The sequence below is a fragment of the Rhododendron vialii genome, chromosome 6a, assembly GCF_030253575.1.
Source record: "Rhododendron vialii isolate Sample 1 chromosome 6a, ASM3025357v1".
Lineage (NCBI taxonomy): Eukaryota > Viridiplantae > Streptophyta > Magnoliopsida > Ericales > Ericaceae > Rhododendron > Rhododendron vialii.
In genome coordinates, this window is record NC_080562.1 from 40496328 (window position 1) to 40516721 (window position 20394).

General features: G+C 38.6%; 2 protein-coding genes across 7 annotated transcripts; both read left to right on the top strand.

Moving 5' to 3' along the window:
- Nucleotides 1-6540: 6540 nt before the first annotated feature.
- Nucleotides 6541-11452, top strand: LOC131330411 (calcium/calmodulin-regulated receptor-like kinase 1). The gene is made up of 8 exons (XM_058363974.1): nucleotides 6541-6800; nucleotides 8083-8449; nucleotides 8953-9106; nucleotides 9423-9549; nucleotides 9995-10080; nucleotides 10190-10261; nucleotides 10454-10657; nucleotides 10990-11452. Exons 2-8 carry the CDS (start codon nucleotides 8130-8132, stop codon nucleotides 11326-11328), a joined length of 1302 nt encoding a protein of 433 aa, XP_058219957.1. The 5' UTR covers nucleotides 6541-6800; nucleotides 8083-8129; the 3' UTR covers nucleotides 11329-11452.
- A 1812-nt stretch (nucleotides 11453-13264) lies between these two features.
- On the top strand, nucleotides 13265-17680 carry LOC131330412 (putative anthocyanidin reductase). Of its 6 annotated transcripts, none has more exons than XM_058363975.1 (6): nucleotides 13265-13480; nucleotides 15604-15771; nucleotides 16197-16456; nucleotides 16553-16712; nucleotides 17106-17358; nucleotides 17440-17680. In XM_058363975.1, exons 1-6 carry the CDS (start codon nucleotides 13333-13335, stop codon nucleotides 17606-17608), a joined length of 1158 nt encoding a protein of 385 aa, XP_058219958.1. In that variant the 5' UTR covers nucleotides 13265-13332; the 3' UTR covers nucleotides 17609-17680. The 6 variants fall into 6 exon arrangements, with proteins under 6 accessions (XP_058219958.1, XP_058219962.1, XP_058219960.1 ...); XM_058363979.1 differs by having other exon boundaries at nucleotides 13266-13480; nucleotides 16317-16456; XM_058363977.1 differs by having other exon boundaries at nucleotides 13267-13480; nucleotides 17148-17358.
- The last annotated feature ends 2714 nt before the right edge of the window (nucleotides 17681-20394 follow it).

The window sequence follows — 20394 nt, forward strand, 5'->3', positions numbered from 1 at the left end:
TTTGGCAGGGTCTTCATAAATAAGGAGAAAGCCGAAAGCTATGCTATGGTAAGTGCGCATCGAACGTAGAAATGATCCACATTCTTCTTTTTTTGACAACATGCAAGAAGCGTTAGTTGTTATCCTCTTCTTTTTTTTTTTGTTTAGTGACCTTACTTACGTAGAGGTGTGTACCTTGGAAGTACATGATACTTATAATTTTGGATCACTGTAAGCACGTAAAACGCATGTCTTGGCAATTGCAACCGGAAGTGAGGGACTAGGAAGGGTAGTGTGCCAAAGTGTTCTTAGAGTTGTTTGGTGTTCAACATGAATTGGATAATGGATAGGGTGTTCAATCAAGTGGGTTAAAATAAATATACAGTTACTCTCTTTTAGGGTGTTCATTTGCATACCCTAACAATGTTGAATAGGTATCCAAATATAATTTTTCACATAACTGATGAAAAGATAGCGATTTAAAAGATGAATCGTTCAGATCATAAAAAAATAAAAACATCTTGGTTTTCAATGACTTTTGTTTAAGGATCACATGAAATTGAATCAAAGCCTTTATTTTTTGTTTTAACAAAAACCAAGTACAAACTACAAAGCCTGGTTCTACACTTCACATTTCTCTTCGTATTTTTATTTGTTGGCCAGGATGCTTCCTCGTCATTGTGATGCATCTTGATCCTTATCATTTTAATCTTTGTACTCCCTTCGAAGATTAATAAATTCTCTTTTACCTTTCAAAAAAAAAAATAATGGACTATTCTCGAACTTAAACCCTGACTCTGCCACCGAAAGAAATAATTGTAGAGTTTATCCAAACTACAGACCATTACTTGTAACCAAAGCCCTTTTCTTGGAATATATGAATCCGTGAGCCAAATTTAAGACGAAATGAGAGGGAACAACTGCACGTGCATCAACGTGCTTGTCACATTCCTTAGGTTCCTAGGAACCGAAGACTCACCGACTGGCTATAGCCTAGTGAGTAGCCTTCAAGTTACCATGAGTGCATCATGCACTTAATCAATCAATGGCAAGTGGTATTGTATAGTCCCACTCCCGAAGAAGGTGGTAGAGGGGAGTCTAGATACAGGTCCATCTGAATTCAGGCATTCAGCTTGTTCATTCCTCTGCTCCTAGCTAGCTACATTTTCTACTACTACTGGTTGCCATTGCAAGCTAAAGGTTGTGCTTGTTAGAAGCTTTACATATTTTAGGTTGTCTGTGTCTCTTTTACGCACACTTCGACTATAATCTACGCATAACACAAGTTAGTTGTTGTTTCTAGGGCATTGCCTAATGTGAGATAAAAGGAGAGAGGGTTGATATATACTTTAGTAACTACTTCGACAGGGTTTAAAGAAAGAAAAAAACAAGGTTTCAATGAACTCGAGATGCTCACATGCACTAAAGATTGTAAAATATACGCGATCAATTTTTGGAAGCTGGTTCAATTGACCCTGAAACTAAGCTAGACTAGTCGTTCCTGGCTATGTGACGAAGAAGAGTCGTGCATCACAACTTAACGGTGCTTCAAAATCACATATGTATTGTATTAATTAATTAATTAATTGTGGGCTCCTAGATACATTTAGTACTAATACATGTTGCCATTACCCATCAAAAGTGTGAAAAAGAGAGAAATGATGTATTATTGCTTGTGTACAAACCATAACCCTAACATGCTAGGCTACAGGATTTTGTGACTAACTAACCAATAAGGAAACATAAATATTAACTTAGCCTAAATAGAAAATATAATATTGAAACCTAGAAAATACGGTACTAACATAATATTTTTTAATATTATGTTAACAAAAAGGTTGTGCTTTTTACAAAAAAAAAAATAGTTTGAAGGGCATTCCCCAAAGTGCTAAAAGAGTCGCACAACTATGTGGACCCGCAATTTATTGGCTCCTCTGATAGTTGGGGCGATGTCCAAACACTAGATATCAACTACTGGTTTCATACATTTTGGAACCAATTATTCATACACTAATCAATAGGACAATACTCCGTGTTTATGCAATTCAAAAGTCTCGATCGGGACCCAGAGCAAACTTTTTCCCACAAAGCCCGGTTATCTTTCCTCGGCTTTCATCGTAGTTTAATCCGTCTGTTGAATGGAAACCCAGTGCACCACCATTAAAATGGATTCCAACGGCGGCCCGGTGCTCCACCATTTCAGCTTTTTCTTTGGACAGTCCTTTAAGAATATTCTCTTATGTATCCACGTCAAAAACATCATGCGATGTATTTACGCCAAATTACTAGAATACCTAGACACCTTTGACGTATTGTTTGAAACGGCAAGAAATTTATTACTATAAGAAACTTGATCATGAGACACCTTTGACGTTGAAATCTGTCTCCAACTGATCCTTAATTGTCATCTCTATATTCTTGATGTATTAGCTACCCGTGTCCTTTTTCAACTTCAAGGGGTTGTAACCTGGCAGAGACAATGAAAAAAAAGGAGAATGCTACGGCTTAGGGAAGATTTTCATACGCTAGTTTGCGCAAGGGGTCTAAGCAGAGCCTCAAGTAGACTCTCCTCTTTCGAGTCCCTTGTGTCACTGGTTAATGTAGGTTTTGGATTATGGTTAGTGTGATATCATCTGCATGCCTTGAACTGACTCTTAAATCTGGCTTAGCCAGGTTGGCCCTTAGCGGCTTTGTCCCAACAATCTTTAGTCCAATCTTACTCACTATGCTCTCTTGGGCCTTGTCGTTGAGGCACTCCGAACGTCTTGTAGAGTATATATAAAATTGTGCTTTCCTTTCGTTGTCAAATTAACCACACGTTAAAAGATATCCGCTCACAATGAGATCGCTCGCACAGTTGGAAGAGGGATGTGTACGTCTCCTAAGTTGTGCACGAAAAGAAGTTAACGTATCTTGTCCTTAAATCAAGTGATGACACTGGTTTTGGAAAACTTCGTGGACGAACAATTGTTTTGCCACGCGCAGGTGAAAGAGAGGCTAGCTAGGTCCAAAGGTTTCGAGATGCCACATGGTATGAAGAAATTTTTCAGTGCTGGGTGGATATCACGTCACCTAGCTGACATGGTGCCCGAGCGGGCACATCCGAGCCGTCCAAAAGTGTATTGGACGGCCCAGATTGAAACACTCTGTCTCCTCTCACCCCTACACTCTCTCTCCTCTTTCTCTCTCCATTTTCTCTCTCCAAATTTGAACCGTCCAAAAACAGAAATGGACAGCGTGAATGCACCGAGCGGGCACCACGTCGTACCCGCTCGGCACTGGAAAATTTCTCCACATGGTATTTGCTGATTGTACGTGTTGAGATCGCCTCATGGATTGAGCAATCAGATCTTGTCAAGGATATATGAGTAGTGTTCAAATCATGTATCCTCTCTTGGCCGTCCTCTCTCTTTCGTTGAATACTAGTTCATCGGGTCATTTTTTGAACATGACCGTTAGATACAAGAAACTGGAGAAGGGCGTGTGCGATGAAGAGACGTGAAAGATAAATTAAACGCATTCAGATAATTTCGCCCCTCGATAAAATTTTGTACACATGTTGTATCGTGACTACACTAATTATTAAGACAAGGCATGAGATTAAACAAACTAATCCAAGAAAATATATAATTGCCATAACCAACGTCTTCAAATGTCCTGATCATAATCTACAAGACTACAACATTGTAAAAGGTGGGGCCAATTGCTTTCATTTTCCTCACCTACATTACTTGTTATTTATTTCTATCATCTTCAAGGCGTTTCATTGAACTTGGTAGGTTAGGTTGACAGTTGATCACTGCCATCGTTGTTTTCCTTACCTATAACTAACCGCCAACATCAACCACAACCACGTAGAGTTGTAGACTAAAAAGGCTAAAAATCAACACAACAAGTATCATGTGAGTGACCCGGGGAGTCGGGGACTTACTTCTTCCTTTTTTATGATTCGGGTGTTTGGGCTAACTCGTAGTTTAATTAATCCTAGGAGCCAATATTCTATTGTTCACTTACGGGGGTTTCAATTAAAGATAAAGAAAATCTCTGTATGAACTAATCCCAAAAGAGATGATAATCCTTGAGAGGTTTCGAACCTAAAACCTTGAAATAAAACAAACCCTTAAGTCTGAGACATTGACCAACCAACCCTGGTTAACCTGAGTTCTACTTGCCTTTATCACACTCTTGAATTGCAAGCAGAAAAGAGTGATACTAGCTAGTAGGGGTTAGTCAAAAATAATGATTGACCATCTTATTCTCACCTACTACTCTGTGTGAGCTTTCAATTATTTGGCCATCAAAATGAAAAATATTAATCCCTAATTAGTTTTATTGATTCCTTGTTGGGTCTTAGTTTTTGAAGGAAAGGGTACGTTAAAAGTTATCCATGCCCTTTTTCATTCTATTTCCTCCCTTCTTCTTTTTTATTTTGGGTCGACTTTGTAAATTTAAGTTGTTTAGTTGTTTCTTCTTCTTTGTAATATGACCAAACAGGATAAAGTTATCTTTTTTATTTTCTTCTCAGCTATACAAAAAAAAAAACTTTTATTTTATTTTCTTCTCATAGTAAAAAAATGGTAAAATAACCAACTTTGCTTGAAAATAATTTCACTTCTCATGTAATTGTTCATCTTTTCTCCGTCACTTTCCCTACTTTTCACAAGTTCCAAAAAAATATTTAAGCTGTGTGAATTTTTGAATGTTTGGAGAAGTAAGAAAAGTAATACGAAAGAAAAGTATGAAAGTTGGATACCTAAGGATCTATTCCCCTATCAAATCTATTAAAATGAAATAAAATCCATTCAAATCAATCAAAACCATAATTCAATTGTGAGAAAACATTTTATATGTGAATTATCATAGACTGGCCTACGATTAAGCTCTATAGTCATCGATTAAATAATACTTTCATGCTTGAAAATATGTATACGTGTGTGTATATATATATATGGATCTTATCAAATCGATTTGATTTCCATAACCATTATATAGAGTGGTGATAATGCCAAAATTATTTTTGCTGGTACCAAATTTTCAGTGCATAAAAGTATTGTACATTGCACATGGTACAAGTCTTTTATGCACTAGAGTTTTAGCACCAACAAAAACAGTTTTGGCATTATCATTTTTCTTATAATATATATAGTGGATCGTATCAAATCGATTTGATTTCCATAACCATTATTATAATCAGCACACCAAACTATTTAAATTCGATTGCTTATTTTCTTAGGGGCTATTTGATAAAACTTAAAACTGAAAGCTGAAAAATTAAGTACTGAAAGCTGAATGTTGAATTTTTTAAGTTAAAAAACTGTTTGATAAACATATTAAGCATTAAATTAAAATCAATGAATTAATTTTAGTTCTAATTTTTTTTAGTTTTGGTGATTGTGGTGGTGGTGGTGATGGAATTGTAGTGGTGAGGGTGGTGGTGGGATGGTGGCGGTGGAGAGATGGCGGTGTGATAGTGACGGTGGAATGATGGTGGTGCAATGGTGGCGTTGTAGTGGTGGCGGTGGCGACGGCGTGGTAGTACTGGTAAGGGTGATGTGGTAGTGATGGTGGTGGCGGAGTGATGGTGGTGGCGTGGTGGTAGTGGTGGCGGTGGTGGCGGAGTGGACTAGTGGTAGGTGGTAATAGTTGTGGTGGTGGTAGCATGGTGGTGGGGGTGGTGAAGTGATGGTGGTGGGGGTGGGTGGGGTGGGTGGAGTAGTGGTGATGGTAATGGTTGTGGTAGTGGAGTGGTGGTGGTGGTGGCGGCGGCGGTAGAGTGATGGTGGTTATGGTGGTGGTAGTGTGGTAGTGGTGGTTGTGGAATAGTGATGGTTGTGATGGTGGTATCGTGGTAGTGATTGTGGTGAGAGTGGTGGCGGTTGTGGTGCAATGGTGGCGTTGTGGTGGTAGGGGTGGTGTGGTAGTGGTGGTGGTGTGGACTAATGGTGGATGGTAATGGTTGTGGTGGTGGTAGCATGGTGGTGAAGTGATGGTGGTGGGGGTGGAGTGGAGTGGAGTAGTGTTGGTGGTAATGGTCATGGTGGTGGTAGTGGTAGTGGAGGTGGCGGTGGAGTGGTGGTGGCGGTGGCGGTGGTGGAGTGATGGATTGTGGTGGTAATGGCTGTGGTGGTGGTAGCGTGGTAGTGGAATAGTGATGGTTGTGGTGGTGATAGCGTGGTAGTGGAGTAGTGATGGTGGTGGTGGAATGGTGATAGGAGTGGTGGTGGAAGTGGTGGCGGTTATGGTGGTGGTGGTTGAGTGACGACGATGGTGGAGGATTGGTGGTGGTGTGGTTGAATGCAAGCATATAAGAATTCAACCAGAATTAAATAGCTCAAAGCTACTTAATTTTTATCAACTTTTTACACTATATTTTAAGTGGCACTTAATCTGTTAAGTAATGTAAAATATGATTATCAAATTTACTTAATCACTTATTACTTAATTGTTTCAATTTTAAGTGCTAAATATGGGATATCAAACAACTCCTTAATCAGTTCCAAGTCACTCAACTTAAAACTAAATCAAAGGCGTGGATTCGGACTGGTTCGGACTAGATTTGCGGTTACGAGGAATTTTTTCTCCTCACACATGAGCAAAAAAACCAACAAAAACAAAGGGTATTTTGGGGCACTCTGTTTTTCATGTTTTCTCGGAATCATTTTTCCCACCCTCTCCCTCTCCCGTAATCTGCTCTCAGATTCCTTCCCCCTCCCCCCAACCTTCGCATTTCCTTCACTCAATTGTGTTTCTCCAAAACTGTTTCCTCGAAACACTTTCCTGTTCTCTGGGTAGTAATTCCTCTGTCTGCTCACAATCACCAGGTAACACGAATTCGCAACAAATTTGTACCCACCCGTTTCTAATTCCGTCTTTTCGGACATGGGTTTCTGTTTTTTTATTCAGTTTTTTGTCATTCATTCTTGATCTCGACATTCTCCTGTCCGTTGGCTATTTTTTTGGTTTCATTTTTTTTTTTCTCTAATCCGTTGTTTGGATGTTAAAGAAAAGTGATGGAATGGCCAGAGAACTGGTATTTAACCGTCGTTAATAAGTATTGGACTTGTTTGTTTTAGTCTCGTTTTAGTGTAATAATTTTGTTTTGTCAACCAAACAAAATAAGAAATGGATTAATCGAGCAGTGAATCTATCTAGCTTCTGATTAGGTAGTTTTTCCTTTGAATTTTTCTTCACTGGTAGTGCTTCTGTTTTTGTTCTTGTTGTTTCCATCCCTATTGCTCTTCTTGTTTTTTGCTCGACGAATGTTACTATTGTTTGAATAGTTAGATTAGCACGTTAGAGGAGCCGAACTCCTTACCCCTAGCACCTAAGTGCATCCCTAATGCCGTTAGGCCAAAGACAACCTCTTGGTGTTTCCATCCCTATTGTTACTTGTCAAAGGTAGAAAATTGAGAGATTAGGAATTCTGTCTTGCATGAATGAAATTCAGTGGTTTCACGTTCATATTGTCCTACTATTGTCATTCATAAGGGGAAAGCAAATTAAGTTAGTTTTTTTTTTTTTTCACAACCATAAGTAGAACTTGTCTATGGTCTAATGGCCAAGAATTTTATGGCCTTGCTAAATGAAGTTTGGGACTAGGATTCACAACTGTTATGGTAGTTCAATAATTTACGGGAACGGGTCGTGTTTTTTAGGAAAGCTGGATTTTTATGTGTATCGATGAAGTTGCATACACAATGACTTATTTGAGCTTACTGTTTCTTACCGTAATCTTTATTTTTTTTTCCTCAAGTTTTTTGTTAATATGTTGGCTTAATCCCCGATTTAATTTTTCCTACCTTGAAAATTCAGCATCATTGCTTGTTAAGAAGATTGATGTTTATTGTTGTCTAAGGCTTGTATGCCCAACTTAGAGCTTTAGTGTTGTCTTGGAAGGATGTCTTCAGGTCTGGGCTTACTTTCCAATAGGTTTATGTCACTTCTCTTCAAGTAAATTAGACCCTTTTTTGAAAGATAAATGCCCAACTTAGCAAGCCAAAATGCATACTGGGGAAAAAAGTTTACGTATTTGATAATCACTTGGAAAAGAATTGACACCTATTTGCTCATTTGTGCTTCTAAAAGTTGTTTAAATCACTTCAGGTTTGTAGATGGACTGGATGCTTGAATAGCAAAGCACAAGCAAGGCGATGAAAGTACAATCATCTGGGCTGATAATTGGGATCTCCATAGGGGTGGTAATTGGAGTTCTTTTGGCTGTGTTTGCACTGTTCTGCCTTAGGTACCATAGGAGACACTTGCAGATAGGGATTAGTACTTCTCGGAGGGCAGGAACTATCTCAATCCGCTCTAAGGGCGGTGATCCTTGTACAGAATTATCGGACTCCTCTGTTTGCACAGAATCATCTAAAACATCTAAACAGAATGGCATGCCTTTGTGGCTTGGATTTGGAGGACCTAGAAAGTCTAATGTGGTTTCTGCTTCTGGAATACTCGAGTATTCCTACAGGTATCCCTTTGACAGACTTCCTGATTAAATTACCTTAATAACTTTAATTTTCTTCAGACACGGACAGAACTATGGAAGTTTTCAGTATGACGAGTTGAAGTGTGAAGAGTATGTGTATTTAAACTATGTGAGTTTAGTTATAAGAAGTTTGGTTGTAAAAGAAAGGGCAGTGGACTATATAGTTTTCATTTGGACAAGTGGATCTTTATCTTATTCTCACAACAGCGGCGGAGATGCTAATAACTTTTGAATACGCGTATGATCATCTGAGACACTAACTTCATGTGATTGTTTGACTAATGAAGTCTACAACACAGTATGGATGCTTTATGTTTTATGCTTGTGGAGTTCTTCTTGGTTTCTGTCTACTTAGCCTTGCATCATCATAGCTGCAGTTTCTCACTTCCTGTTGTAAACAAAAGCCAAACTTACTTTCGCTGGTTGTCTTTTGATTTTCATCTTTTGGTTCTGTTTGTGGTGTTAACTTGAATTTTTCTTACCAGGGATCTCCAAAAAGCAACCTGTAATTTTACTACCTTGATAGGTCAAGGGGCATTTGGTCCTGTTTATAGAGCTCAGATGTCAACTGGTGAGACAGTTGCTGTTAAAGTGCTTGCAACTGATTCAAGACAAGGGGAAAAAGAGTTCCAATCAGAGGTTAGTGGTTATTGATCAAATACTTGAGACATGTGGAGTTCAATACATACTAACATATACAACTTGCTTAGACAGATGTGTCGTGAAGTTAACGCGTCTGGTCATTTACTAGTTAGTTGGCAATTTATTTTCCTAAAACCCTCTTTAATACTTTTTTTTGATGAATGACACTCTTGGAACATTTAAGAAATTTAGAAACTGCTTCTAAACCAAATCGAAATTGGCTTTTAGACCCTAGTTCAGAGACATTACTTCTCCATTATAAATGCATCTCACATAGTTCCTGAAATCTTTCGTTATTTTTATTTGTTAACAGGTCATGTTATTGGGAAGGTTGCATCACAGAAACCTAGTGAATCTGGTTGGATATTGTGCAGAAAAGGGCCAGCATATGCTTATCTACGTTTACATGAGTAACGGCAGTCTTGCTTCCCATTTGTATGGTAAGCTGGCAATGAACTCTATATATAAGAGGAGCAATTGTTTACACTGAAAGCTGAAAATCTTGAATCATTCCCATATGTGCCCTGAGAAGGGGATCTTGCTCATACTTCGTGATTTAATTTGAGATTTTTTTTTTTTTGAACGGCCATGATTTAATTTGAGATGAGCTCATACACTGTGTAGAAATGAGCCTTCTTATATATCTGAAACATGGGTCATGCTACAGGTGTAGGAATGATGTTTTTTCAGACTATAATCTCTGAATCAGTTGGTGCTAAATGCTAATCAAATAATAGTTATTACAAAAGAATGCACTAAAGAAAATATATGATTATTCATCAGTCACTTGACTCACTACTTCTTGCAGCCGCAGTATATATTTGTTTTCAAGAAGGATAGCATGGTTTTTATTCTTCAATGTTAAATTTTTTTGGAAATTTTCAGGGGAAAATCATGAACCCTTGAGTTGGGGTTTAAGGGTTCAAATAGCTTTAGACGTAGCAAGGGGCTTGGAATATCTTCATGATGGGGTAAGCAGTTTTCTAATGCAGCAAGAGTGCTCCTGTATTTTCATGATGCACTTCATGTGCCTTATGGTCTTGTTATTTTGGTGTTGTTTCTTGCCTTTATTAAATTCAGGCTATTCCTCCTGTGATACACCGCGACATAAAATCTTCCAACATTCTGTTGGATACTTCCATGAGAGCCAGGGTATGTCTCTTCTATTGACTGTTATTTCTTTAGGCCAAGTATGACAACTTAACATCAGGCTCCTTTATCTGGCCATTTTGGTATATTTTTCCAACTGATGCTTTCTGAAAAGAGGCAAAAAGAAGCTATAAGTACATATGGTCTTGGGGGGCTTTTTGTGCAATTGAATGCATACTATACTGCTTCAAGCAGGTAGCTGATTTTGGGCTTTCTAGGGAAGAGATGGTCGACAAACATGCATCCAACGTACGGGGGACTTTCGGGTATCTTGATCCAGAATATATTTCGACGCGGACTTTCACTAAGAAAAGTGATGTTTACAGCTTTGGAGTGTTCCTCTTTGAACTCATTGCAGGCAGAAATCCTCAACAGGGTCTAATGGAGTACGTTGAACTTGTATGATTTCTCTCCCTCTTTATGGAAATTAGGCCAATTATAGTCCAAAATAACTTAACAAAATATGGCTGGCAAATAGGTAGCTGCTTTAGTGATGGAAACACAATAAAACTTTGGAACTAGTAGTTCATTGTCTGTTGTTTGGTAGTTGCTGGTTATCTAAAGGAAACAGTGGTGCTAGTAAACATTTGTACAAAGTGTATAGTCGCACACTGCTGAAATTTCAAAACATATTCCACCCATTTCAATACACTTTCACATATTTCTGTACGATTTCTTGACATATTCTTTGAACCTTATCACCGCCTATTCAATGTGTTTGTCATGGATAGGCAGCAATGAATACAGAGGGGAAAAAAGTCGTGTGCGAGGAGATTGTGGACTCCCATCTGGAGGGGAAATTCGACGAGCAAGAACTCAACGACGTGGCAGGTCTTGCATACAAGTGTGTGAAACGCGCACCAAGAAAACGGCCTTCCATGAGGGACATTGTGCCAGTGTTGTCACGTATCGTAAAATCAAAGCACAATAGAAAGCATCACCGGCATTCCTTGTCAGCGACTCCAGATGAGGTTACCGCCAATGGGGACGTACCAGATCGCCGGAGTCCACTGTCTGAACACCTGCGGGTGGAGTCTATGGATAGTGCAGTTGATACATATGAAGTTTGAATGGTGATGCTTTATTTTCTCGTTTGTGCATATGTTTTCCTTTGGTTGCTTTTGGTTTTTCTTTGTAAAACATTTTCTGCTCATCGCAATTAGAAGCAAAGCAGCCTTGGTGTCTGCTTCCATATTTGTGCTCTATGCAATTATTTTTTCAAAAAAAAAGGTTCGGTCTCCACAGAAATGGTTAAAAAAAAAAAAAAAAGTTCGGTACCTCTCAGCGGTCAAAAGAGGGAGGATTATTGGAGCGACAGAAAGTACAAAAATGGACCAACAACGGTGGACAAGGGAGCAGAAGAAGAAGATCGAGCTCAAAAAAAAAAAGGAGTACAAGATTATGGGATCGGTTGTGTTTTCTCGGGTATTAAAAATATAAAAATATGATTAGAACCTTTCATTTTTTTTATCTCATAAAAATTTGTCGAGTAATAGAAAGTTAGGTTTATCAAACTGAGTTGGACATTGGTACCCAAATGAGCCAAAAAAAAAGTTTTATTGACTTTGTATAATTCTGAAAATGAACTTCAAGATAAAAATGTTTCAATCATGTGACTAGTGATCATGTATGATTACTGCTTATAAAATTATATATATACTCGACCAGATAATGGTTCAAATTGTTGGTTTTAGGGCACAAGCATCGAGACCAAAAAAAAATATTGCTACCACAACTGCTACCAAATAACAATGGATACTCTCGGGAGAAAAGGTTCATTTGGTACGAAGCAATCCAATGAAAAATTCCAATATAAGCATAAAGTTGAGAAAAGTTTCACTAATGGCAGTGTAAATTAGAGAGACATGAAAAAGCCTACTAAATTTTGAGTAATGATTTGAGTCTCCTGGTTTGAGGTAAAAATTTGAGTAAAAGTCACTTTGATAGTTTTAGTTTGAGTCAAGAAGTGCAGTTGATTTTGTGGTGTTTTTACTCAATTTTTTTAGTTTAAGTGAATAAATGGGCAAGACCTTAGACATAGGGGTTTTTTCTCGACAATAAAGCTATAGGTACATATGAGATTGTACATATAATGTACACATGGGTTTTGTTAAAGAAGATTCGAATCGCCCATTATTTTTGAAATATTTTTTTATAGAGCCTTATAAAAAATCAGTTCAAACCGATATCGATAAGGATTTTTTTTGAATTTGTGGGGGTAAAACTACTTAACTGCTCAGTTTTGCCCTTACAAATTCAGAAAAAAATTCTTATCAATATCGGGTTGAGCTGATTTTTTATAGAGCTTCATAAAAAATGTTTTTAAAATAATGAGCAATCCGAATCATCTTTGAGGGACCTGAGATGGGCCTCACAAAAGCTATATGTACATCGTATGTACAATTTCATATGTACACATAACACTACTCTTTTCTCTAATAAGTTTTTAGATTAGATTCTTCTTTCCAAAAACTTTCGGGTTCTCTTCGGCCACATGCATAAGCATGTGAAATTGTTGTGGGATGAACTATAAAAATTACTAATTCCAAGTGCACACGAGTTGACTTGGAACACCCGCGTTACCAAAAGAAAATGGGCAAGGGTAGGACATGCTTTAAGTTCTACTCCCTTCGGTCCTCCACTTTTACCGTTAAGACCTCTTACAAAATTGTCTATATTTTTAAATTTATAATATATTTTATGTATAATATAGATTTTGTTTGATAAATTTAATTAGTTACAAATTTTTCAAAATTATATACTCCCTTCGTCTCTTTTTTAAAATTCAGTATTTTATTTTGAATTATCGCTTAATTAGTGTCAGCAGACCCTCGGAGGGGACTCCCTCATCAGAGTCAACAAATTTGCCTCTCTAAAAGTGATATTTCTTGAAAAGTCAGTATGTGCGTCCAAAATAAACCATATGTAAGGGAGGGAGGAATAAACAATCAATATGTAACAGAGGGAGGAATAAACAAACACGTATCATGGATGCACAGTTGAAGACATATACTACTATATTTTTTTTATTTATGCCATTGGAGAGGGGTTGAGAGAGAAAATCAACAGGGAAGATGGAAGAAAAAGAAGAAAGAAGGGGGAAGGGAAAGGGGAAAGGGCTGAGCTACTGTGTAACTGGGGCAACAGGGTACATAGGTTCATGGCTGGTCAAGTCTCTCCTCCGAAAAGGCTACACGGTTCATGCCACGCTCCGTGATCCTGGTCTGTCTGTCTCCCTTCCCACCCATCCCCTTCTATTTCATTTGTTTTTAGATAACTTGGTATCAGCTCCAATGGACTTTTTTCCCATTTTTTCTACTGCCTTGAGAAGTAAAATTAATGGAGAAGTACTCTATTACTTCCTCAAACCAAAACATCAATGGTTGATTGGTGGGTTTGCTCTCCACGTAATTTGACCACGTTCGTTTTTTGGGCTTAAGCTGCAAGAAAGTGATTTCTTGTGATCTTTTAGTCTCGGCATGGATAGTCTGCCTTTGATCGGGACGGGAGGGGATTAGTCTGAATTGTGCGTACGCTGACACCCTGATTGTCGAACCGAAAGAAAAGAATGAGCAGAAGGCGGATTAGCTACGGCGATATAGGGAAGGGACACAGGGCTAGACTTGTGGGCAGGCCAATGGGCACACCCATTACATTAGCTGCCCGATTGCGCCACTTTAAGAAACATGTTGTAGTTGCGGTCAAAATTATCAACCTTTGACCCAAGAAGACGGTTTGACTCACCAATTGGCTGAGGGCACGTGGCAGCAGGGCCGGCGCGATAGGAAAACTTTGGTCACCAATTGGCTAAGGGCACGTGGCAGCAAGGCCCGCGCGATAGGAAAACTTTGGTCAAATCTTGACCGAGAAAAGACGGTTGACCACCCAATTACAAAAGAACACATGTACAAATTTTGGAGAAGTATCTGCGGAAGATGTCCGCGGGGAGCAACCTCCGCAGGACAGAATCTTTAGCCCGCGGAAGTCCGCCAAAGCTAGCGGAAGGAAGACGAGCCCCACTACCAAGGCGGCCTCTGCAGCGGAAGACCGTGGATCGAGTCCCGCGAGTCGCTACGATTTCAGAATTACAAGAGAGGGACTCAATTAAAGAATCTCTAGAGTTCCATCCGGGCCATAAGGAAGGGCTCCGCAGCAAGAGAACAATCGTCGCGGGTCGCGACCTTGCTCCAACGGGAATGGGGGAGATTCTCGTGGCTTGGGAAGGAGGTTGCGTTGCGGGGATCCGGCTCTCCCGCGGGAAGAGTCCGCGAGAGACTGCGTTTTCCCCAAGACCCAGAGGTACAGTAGGGACATGCGTTGGGATTTTATAGGGACGCCGTCATGGGCCTGACCTAGGCCTAGGTGTCCTATAAATACCTTTGACATTCCCCCTAATTTGACAGTGCTGACTTTTTCTAGAGAGAGAAACTGGTGAGTACTGAATTTGAGAAAGGAGAACATTCTTCCCCCGAGAAAAGGTGATCTCATCCAGTCAATCTAGGAAAAGCCGGTCACTACCCCCGCAGAAGAAACAAGGGACACGCTGCCTTTGTCTCTTCTGTACCTCTTGCTCCTTCTCTCACCCCACAAGATTACTCCTCCTTTCTCCTCACTAATCATCAACCAATTGCACCTCTCCGGCTCACACGCAAGCACACCTCAGCGTAAACCCAACCTACGCATGCTAAAACATATGATAGCATTAACGATGTTTTGAGTTTCCCATTGCCCTTTAGATCCAGCCTGAGATAGAAGGTTAATGAGCATTTGACAATCAGATTCGACAACCATTCTACTCAGATTCCAAGCATGAGCCATAGCAATAGCAACTCTGATCGGTCCACATACAGTGTTAATTCTTTTCTGTCCCCTGAAACTTTCCAGACCTTAGCATAAAACTGATTTATAGGCAAGCCATCTTTCTTATTAAGGAGTTGCATCATGGTTCCTACTTCCATAACAGTAAAAGCTGCATTTACCTCCGAACATTAGATTGCGGCCAATTATGTAGTGTTTGGGTCAAGAATTTGTGGAGAGAAAGGAAAATGTGAAATGAAAAGGCTGAATTTTCTTGGCTTTCCAATTATTTTCTTTAACCTGTCATAATCCTACAACAAATCCCAAAGGGTTTTTACTTTCTGGGGAAAAACTAAACATCGTTCCATTTCTGCCATATCTTAAAAGAAACATTCCTGTATAGGAAATTAGCGTACTAAGTTACTAACCGCTTTTTAACAGTTACTCTCAAATTAGTTAATGAAAACAGGACCTGTCAGTATTATAATGCCATCTTTTTCCTTAATATTTGAGTTATCTGAAATGCCATCTGTGCTAAAATATCTTAGCAAAGGCGTTGCATCTGATACCATTGTGGAGTGGCGGTGACCGCTTGAGAGTGTTCAGAGCTAATCTGCAAGAAGAAGGAAGCTTTGATGAGGCAGTGAAAGGCTGCAGCGGTGTATTCCATGTTGCAGCTTCAATGGAGTTTGAAGTTCCAGCAAATGAGGACATTGGTATTACATACTTCTACTATCTTCAACTTCTTGAGCTTGTTAGACCAGCTTGAACAGATGATAATTGGAAACAAAACTCTATTATTTGTAGGATTCTTATGAAGTTATCTATCAGAATGACATGACAGTGGCATTTCCGCATTTGTAAGCCACCCATACAGAGACTTTGGTTTTCGTGAAATTTGCGTAATTATAAGCCACCCGCACAATTTTTAATGACAATGACATGACACTCTTTTGATGTTCTGAGCTTTATAAATAGCAGGAATGATGTGATTCTTAACTGTAATTCTTGGCTAGAATGATGTGACAGTCGTTCAGTAACTTCAAGACATCTAGATGGAAATTTTGCTCTAAAATGATGAAGTCAAGAGTAGTGACATCACTCCGAATTGATTTGCTTATATTTGTATGGCATTACTGAGATGGAAATGTTTCACACTTGGTTTTCTTTTGCAAATTTGAAGATAGTTATGCCCGTGCAAACTTCATTGAGCCTGCAATCAGTGGAACCTTAAACCTTCTCAAATCATGTTCAAAAACAGAATCTGTGAAGAGGGTTGTCTTCACATCATCCATCAGTACCTTGACTGCCAAAGATAGCTCTGGAAATTGGAGAAACGTTGTCGATGAATCATGTCAGACTCCTGTTGATCATGTCTGGAAAACAAAAGCTAGCGGCTGGGTAATAATGCCTTCCCTTCCCTTTCTCATTTTCTATCCTCTTACAATTGCCCTGACTTTTAGTTCTCTGATATTAGAAGACTCGTGTCTTTTGTAGATTTATGTACTTTCAAAACTTCTAACAGAGGAGGCAGCATTCCAATTTGCAAAACAGAACAAAGTTGATCTTGTATCAGTCATAACCACTACTGTAGCCGGTTCATTCCTCACTAAAACGGTTCCCGCAAGCGTTCGAGTTCTCTTGTCACCAATAACAGGTGATCATGCTTTCATCTATGTTCAATGTTGTTGCATTGAACAATACATACAATAGCATCATGTTCATGGTCAATTTGAAAACATGGCTGTCATTGTTGGTAAAGTTGTAGTAAAATTAATTCACGACATATAGCCAATAGAATTCTTGTGGAAGAATAACCGAAAAACGTCCATATCCTGCAGCTCCTACTCATTCCCAGTATCCTAACTTACCCCTAAATTGATCCAAAGAGTGAGAGTCCCAATTATATTCAGGCTGATGTTCTTTACATCTAAATGTTGTTCTTTCCACCATTCATGAAAGATAATTGGTTAAAAAACGGATCCTGAATGAAGCATTAACATTTTCCATAGCCTGCAATTAATGGAATTCATGCTATGTTTGTGCACAGGTGACCCTATGTTCTCTAACATTTTGATTTGGGTACGCACAGGTGACCCTATGTTCTCTTCAATCTTATCTGCTGTGAATTCAAGAATGGGTTCAATTGCTTTAGTTCATGTCGAAGATATATGCAGTGCCCACATGTTCCTCATGGAGCATGCTAGAGCAGAAGGTCGATACATTTGCTCCGCCCGCAGCTGTGTAATGTGTGAACTGGTTGATCATCTAGCTAAAGAATATCCTTTCTCGAATTTGCAGAGGTACTTCTTTCTATGAAATTGGGGGTACTGATGTAAAAAATCAAATAATGTTTTTAGTTATATCTCTTTCTCTATTTTCAGGTGTGCACTTGTAGAGGAAGAACATGGTTCTGTCCCGTCGGAGATTTCCTCAAAGAAGTTAAGAGATTTGGGCTTCAGTTTCAAGTATGGCTTGGAAGATATAATGAACCATACTGTAAATTCTTCTGTAGATTGTGGCTTCCTATACCCTAATGTAAAGCTAGACTGACTATTTAGACACAGAATGAAACAATTATCAGAAACATGAAGCAAAAAATACAACAAAATCCAGGATTTGCAACTTGTTTGAAGTTCTGTACTCAATTACCACCTTGGGAAAATTTTAGCCTTGTTGTCAGTTGTGGAACACACTAAATTTCTGTCCCTCATCAAATTTTTCGGTCACGAGCCTTAATCTAGGGATCCTAACCATTTTGTTCTGCCTGGAACCATTTTTCCAATACGTGGTTCTCTCACTCACTCATTTTCGCTTTCATGCAATTTTTTTGCGTAAGCACTTCATGATAAAAGCTGTTTTGGTCAAGGAGCTACACGATTGAAACTTAATTTGCCATGGAGCATTTTGGAGCTGGGATCAGTGTAAATGCCAGTGCCATTGTTTTCTTCTTCTTCTTTTTAGAATTGGTAATATGGGCTATTGTTTCTAATACATAGGAAATCATTAGCAGTGATTATATTGTACTACTACTACTGCTGGAGTATATGCCTTCTAAATTTAATTTGATAACCTATATAGGTGAATATAATAGATACAAGTTAATGAACATATACAATAGATGAAACTCTGTCCAAAATCATAACTTTTCAAGAAAACTATTTGCCTATTAGTACTAACACTATGTCCAATTAACACAATTTAGGAAAATCCAGGACCCAAAGCCACAAAGCAAATTAAAGTCAAAAGCAAGAACAAAAGGGTATCTTCCCAATTGAAAGATTCACCTCCATTGAGCCAAAGAACCAGGGGCTAAGAAGAACGTTCATTAAACAGCCTCAACAAACCCATAGAACAGGGCCCTCCCAAATTCCTCATTGACTGTGACGTAGCCAGAGTAGTGTGCAAAACTCGCATTGAAAGCTTTCCCAGGAAGCTCTGTACTCTGAAGAAAAACTAGAGCTACAGTTGTCCATATAGAATGATCCTTGTACAGAATCTACGAGCGTCGCCGTTTCCAGTAAAATGGTTTTGATACAGTGTTGCCAAATTTATTTTCAGAAAAACAAATTCATTCTTATCGTCTACGATCCTATGTTTATAGGAATTTGATTCAAATAATCTTTAACATGGTTTATGATCTTGACAAGATCTGAAACATGAACGATTTCGATTGTAGAAAAAAACCAGAATCAACTCACAATTTGACAAATTCTCGTTTTCAAATGACTTGGCAGGTTGAAGACGTGAAGTTTTGCGAGTATGGCGACGTCGTTTTGGAGAAACCTCCTGTGGTCGAAGCCGTTTTGACAAAGGCTCACGTCTGTCATATAGTAGGAATTTCTGTGAGTGCCAACGTTCAAAAAAAAAAAAACGAACACCAATCGTGCTCTCTCTCTCTCTCTCTCTCTCTCTCTCTCTCTCTCTCTCTCTCTCTCTCTCTCTCTCTCTCTCTCTCTCTCTCCGTGAATATATATTTATATGCATACTGTATTTCATTAAATCCGCATTCAATCAATCCTCTGCAAACTGATTATGACATCACATTTTCAAGTATGCAAAAGCTCAAGTTTTGACCAAATTGTATTTCACTAAATCTTCGTTCAAATTATGCTTTTGATTTCATCATTTTATGTAACAAGCAAATAAAATGGGTAGGAGGAAGTGTCATTATCCCTTTCTATAGATTTACCTCTATGGAATATCTCGAGTGTACATTGGATAAGTTTATGGTATAGGTGAATTTGGAAGTGTTATTGCCCTATATTAATTAGCTGCTGGATCTTTGGCTATGGTCGGTTCTTTTAGAATAAAGCCCGATTCTAATTTCAGAAGGTTTCATATCATAAGCTGTTATAGTGCTATGTCATTTGAGTTCGTTCAAAAATGCTAGGCACGCATCAAGATTATCTCAACTTTTTGAAGTATTCCTAACATACATATCTTTTCATATTCTCAACTACTATAAGAAACTGAGTTCATTATTGGCTTTTTTGCCTTTTTGGTCCCTAAAGTATTAGCGAGTTGTCAATTTCGTCCCCAATGTATGAATTTAGTCAATTTGGTCCCCAACGTTTAAAATGTGTGCCAAAATGGTCCTCCTCCCCTAACAGCGTTTGCCTCTTCCGTCAAAAGGGGGGCATGAATGGTATTTCACCCCTATACACATTTCCTTCTCATGGAGAGCTTTTTCCTATCAAATGTCATCCCCCACCTCTTATATAGATTGTAACACTCAAAAGAAAACACAGAGAGAGAGAGATTTTGTTTACTCGTGATTTTTTTGTCGACTTATTTATTTTGTCCTTGTTCAAAAAAAAATTGCATCTATTAGTTTTTTGTCGATTTTTTAAGGATTATTGCTTCTTCATGACAAGAGGAATTTGAAAAGTAAAAAAAATTACAATCAAACCCAATCTTTTTTTAATAAAGACAAAAGAAAAACCGATAAGCCAATTTTTTCTTCTTTATTAAAAAAATAGATTTTGATCTTAATTTTTTACTTTTTAGATTATTCTCGTCATGAAGAAGCAACATTCTCGAAAAATAGACTAAAAACTAACAAATGCAATTTTTTGTCCAAAAAAATAAGCCGTTTGTCTTATAATGCCAAACTAGGCATAAGTTACGTGTAAAGGGGGTGAAATACCATTCATGCCCCCCTTCTGACGGAAGAGGCAAACGCCGTTGGGGAGGAGGACCATTTTGGCACACATTTGAAACATTGGGGACTAAATTGGCTAAATTCATGCATTGGGGACCAAATTGACAACTTACTAATACTTTGGAAACTAAAAAGGCAAAAAGGGGGTTCATTATTCGTCTTTCATAGCAATGAG

What these genes read in the sequence shown, in the direction of transcription:
- LOC131330411 (XM_058363974.1), top strand. Translation starts at nt 8,130, where the DNA reads ATGAAAGTACAATCATCTGGGCTGATAATTGGGATCTCCATAGGGGTG. An exon ending in TGGAATATCTTCATGATGGG is followed by an intron (nt 10,081 to 10,189) that starts GTAAGCAGTTTT and finishes TATTAAATTCAG; the next exon opens with GCTATTCCTCCTGTGATACA. An exon ending in TAATGGAGTACGTTGAACTT is followed by an intron (nt 10,658 to 10,989) that starts GTATGATTTCTC and finishes TGTCATGGATAG; the next exon opens with GCAGCAATGAATACAGAGGG.
- LOC131330412 (XM_058363975.1), top strand. Translation starts at nt 13,333, where the DNA reads ATGGAAGAAAAAGAAGAAAGAAGGGGGAAGGGAAAGGGGAAAGGGCTG. An exon ending in TGCCACGCTCCGTGATCCTG is followed by an intron (nt 13,481 to 15,603) that starts GTCTGTCTGTCT and finishes AAAATATCTTAG; the next exon opens with CAAAGGCGTTGCATCTGATA. An exon ending in TCCAGCAAATGAGGACATTG is followed by an intron (nt 15,772 to 16,196) that starts GTATTACATACT and finishes GGCATTACTGAG; the next exon opens with ATGGAAATGTTTCACACTTG.